Here is a 1,717-nt window from a genome sequence, read left to right on the forward strand (position 1 = left end):
GGCAGATCTCAGTGGAGGGGCAGGGCCAGGCAAAGGGTGGGGGTCCATTTCCCCCCTGCCCACCTCCAGCCCTAGGGTCTGGTCCCCGAGGAAAGCCCTGCCTCCGTGCTCAGACTGCTTGCTCACTGGTGAGGAGGTGGGCAGGGAGCAGCAAATGGGTCTAGTCCCTAGGGATGCCCTGCCTATGTTTCCTTCACCTCTGTGCTCAAGCCACTTGCTCACTGGCTGGAGCCAAGCCTAGTTTTGGCTCTTTGGGAGCTCAGGTGAGGGGCCTGCTAGGCTGGCCAAGAGCAGCAAGCTGTGTTCCAACCCACCTCCCCGCAAAGGCACTTGGGATGCCAAATGGCTGTGACTTAATCTGAGTTTTGCAGGGATCTGAGAAGTTCCATAGACCTCTGTCACCTAAATCAGTTAAGTCTGATACTATATCCATCCAAGCTTATCTTAAATTGGTTTTGGCCATTTGAAAGTCATTTATGTGCATTGTTCCTTTACAGGTTTGATCTGGTTTCTCTTCACTTATATTGGTTTATGTGAATTTCTGTGCCTAGCCTCAGTGAGCAAACATTGATTAGTTTGGTGTAGAGCTGATTGTGAGAAAAAAGGAAAGAATAACACTCTTGTGTGTCTGAGGATCTCTTTCCTGAGGGGAAATTTAATAATAATAATAAAAAAAACTTCAACTGCAAAATTATGCTTGATTGTAGCATTGCATTGATAGCAATTTCCTTTTATAACTTTTTAAGGTGAGCTTTCTATATTATGGTTATATTTGAAAAATAACTATTAAATGCTTGATTTGTAAACTTATCTGGTATTTTATTTTTGTGTATCTGTTGATAGATGTCCGTTGTAGTTTTTAAAATGTTTGACATTAATGGTGAAATTGACATCAGAGGTGAAGACACACAAGTCTGCCTTCAGGTGAACCAGGTGATGCCAAACCAGTTGGGCAATATCAGTGTGCGACATTATCTTTGCAACAGAACCATAGGTAAGAATTAACAAAAGATTTTAGTACTATTCTCATGACTTCAGAAGACACTTTTTTTTTTTTTTTTTTTTTACTATTAATGAGCTATTAGGAGCTTTATGGTAGTCTTCCCTCTGATACTTACATAAATCATGTAAAAACATCTGTATTTGTCTCAAATAAAATAGACGAATAATACTGTGCTATAAAAGATATATAAATAAAATTTTATCCATCAGTTTAGCATAACCATCTTGATTTGCCATTTTCCCAGTTGGCATACAGTGAGCGGGAAAGAAATAGAAATAGACTGATTGGGATAATGGGTTGAAAAACTAAATTAATTGCATGGGATGTAAAGATTCACCTGCTTTCCTGCCATAGATTGTCTTATAATGCTGGAACTTCATTATTTTCACTCAAATGTTCCTTAATTTGAATATTTCTTCAGTAAAAGCAAATTATTCCTTTCTTTATTTTAAATACTAATTTGTGGAAGTATAATTGATCATATATACTTTATGAAAAACTGAAATTTCTTTCTTAAGGAGAGTTGATATCCAGCCTTGTATAGGGAGAGACAAGTTTCAATTAGAAGCTTTATGATCTTGATATCAGGTTCTGAAATATAAATGCTGTGGCTCTGGATGATTTATTACAGCATTGCACTGGCAATAAAGAGCACATTAATGATACCTTTGTGTGTAAAAAAAAAAAAAAAAAAAAAAAAAAAAAAAAAATACC

General features: G+C 37.3%; 1 protein-coding gene across 1 annotated transcript in view; it reads left to right on the top strand.

The window, feature by feature from the left end:
• The window catches only part of UHRF1BP1L (UHRF1 binding protein 1 like), a 113,039-nt gene that overhangs the window by 102,781 nt on the left and 8,541 nt on the right, over positions 1-1,717 (top strand). The window contains exon 17 of the mRNA XM_019515008.1: positions 844-994. Coding sequence (XP_019370553.1) covers positions 844-994 — 151 coding nt within the window. The remainder of the gene's footprint in view (positions 1-843; positions 995-1,717) is intronic.

This window comes from Gavialis gangeticus, unplaced genomic scaffold (genome assembly GCF_001723915.1).
Source record: "Gavialis gangeticus isolate Ggan-Ray unplaced genomic scaffold, GavGan_comp1, whole genome shotgun sequence".
NCBI lineage: Eukaryota > Metazoa > Chordata > Crocodylia > Gavialidae > Gavialis > Gavialis gangeticus.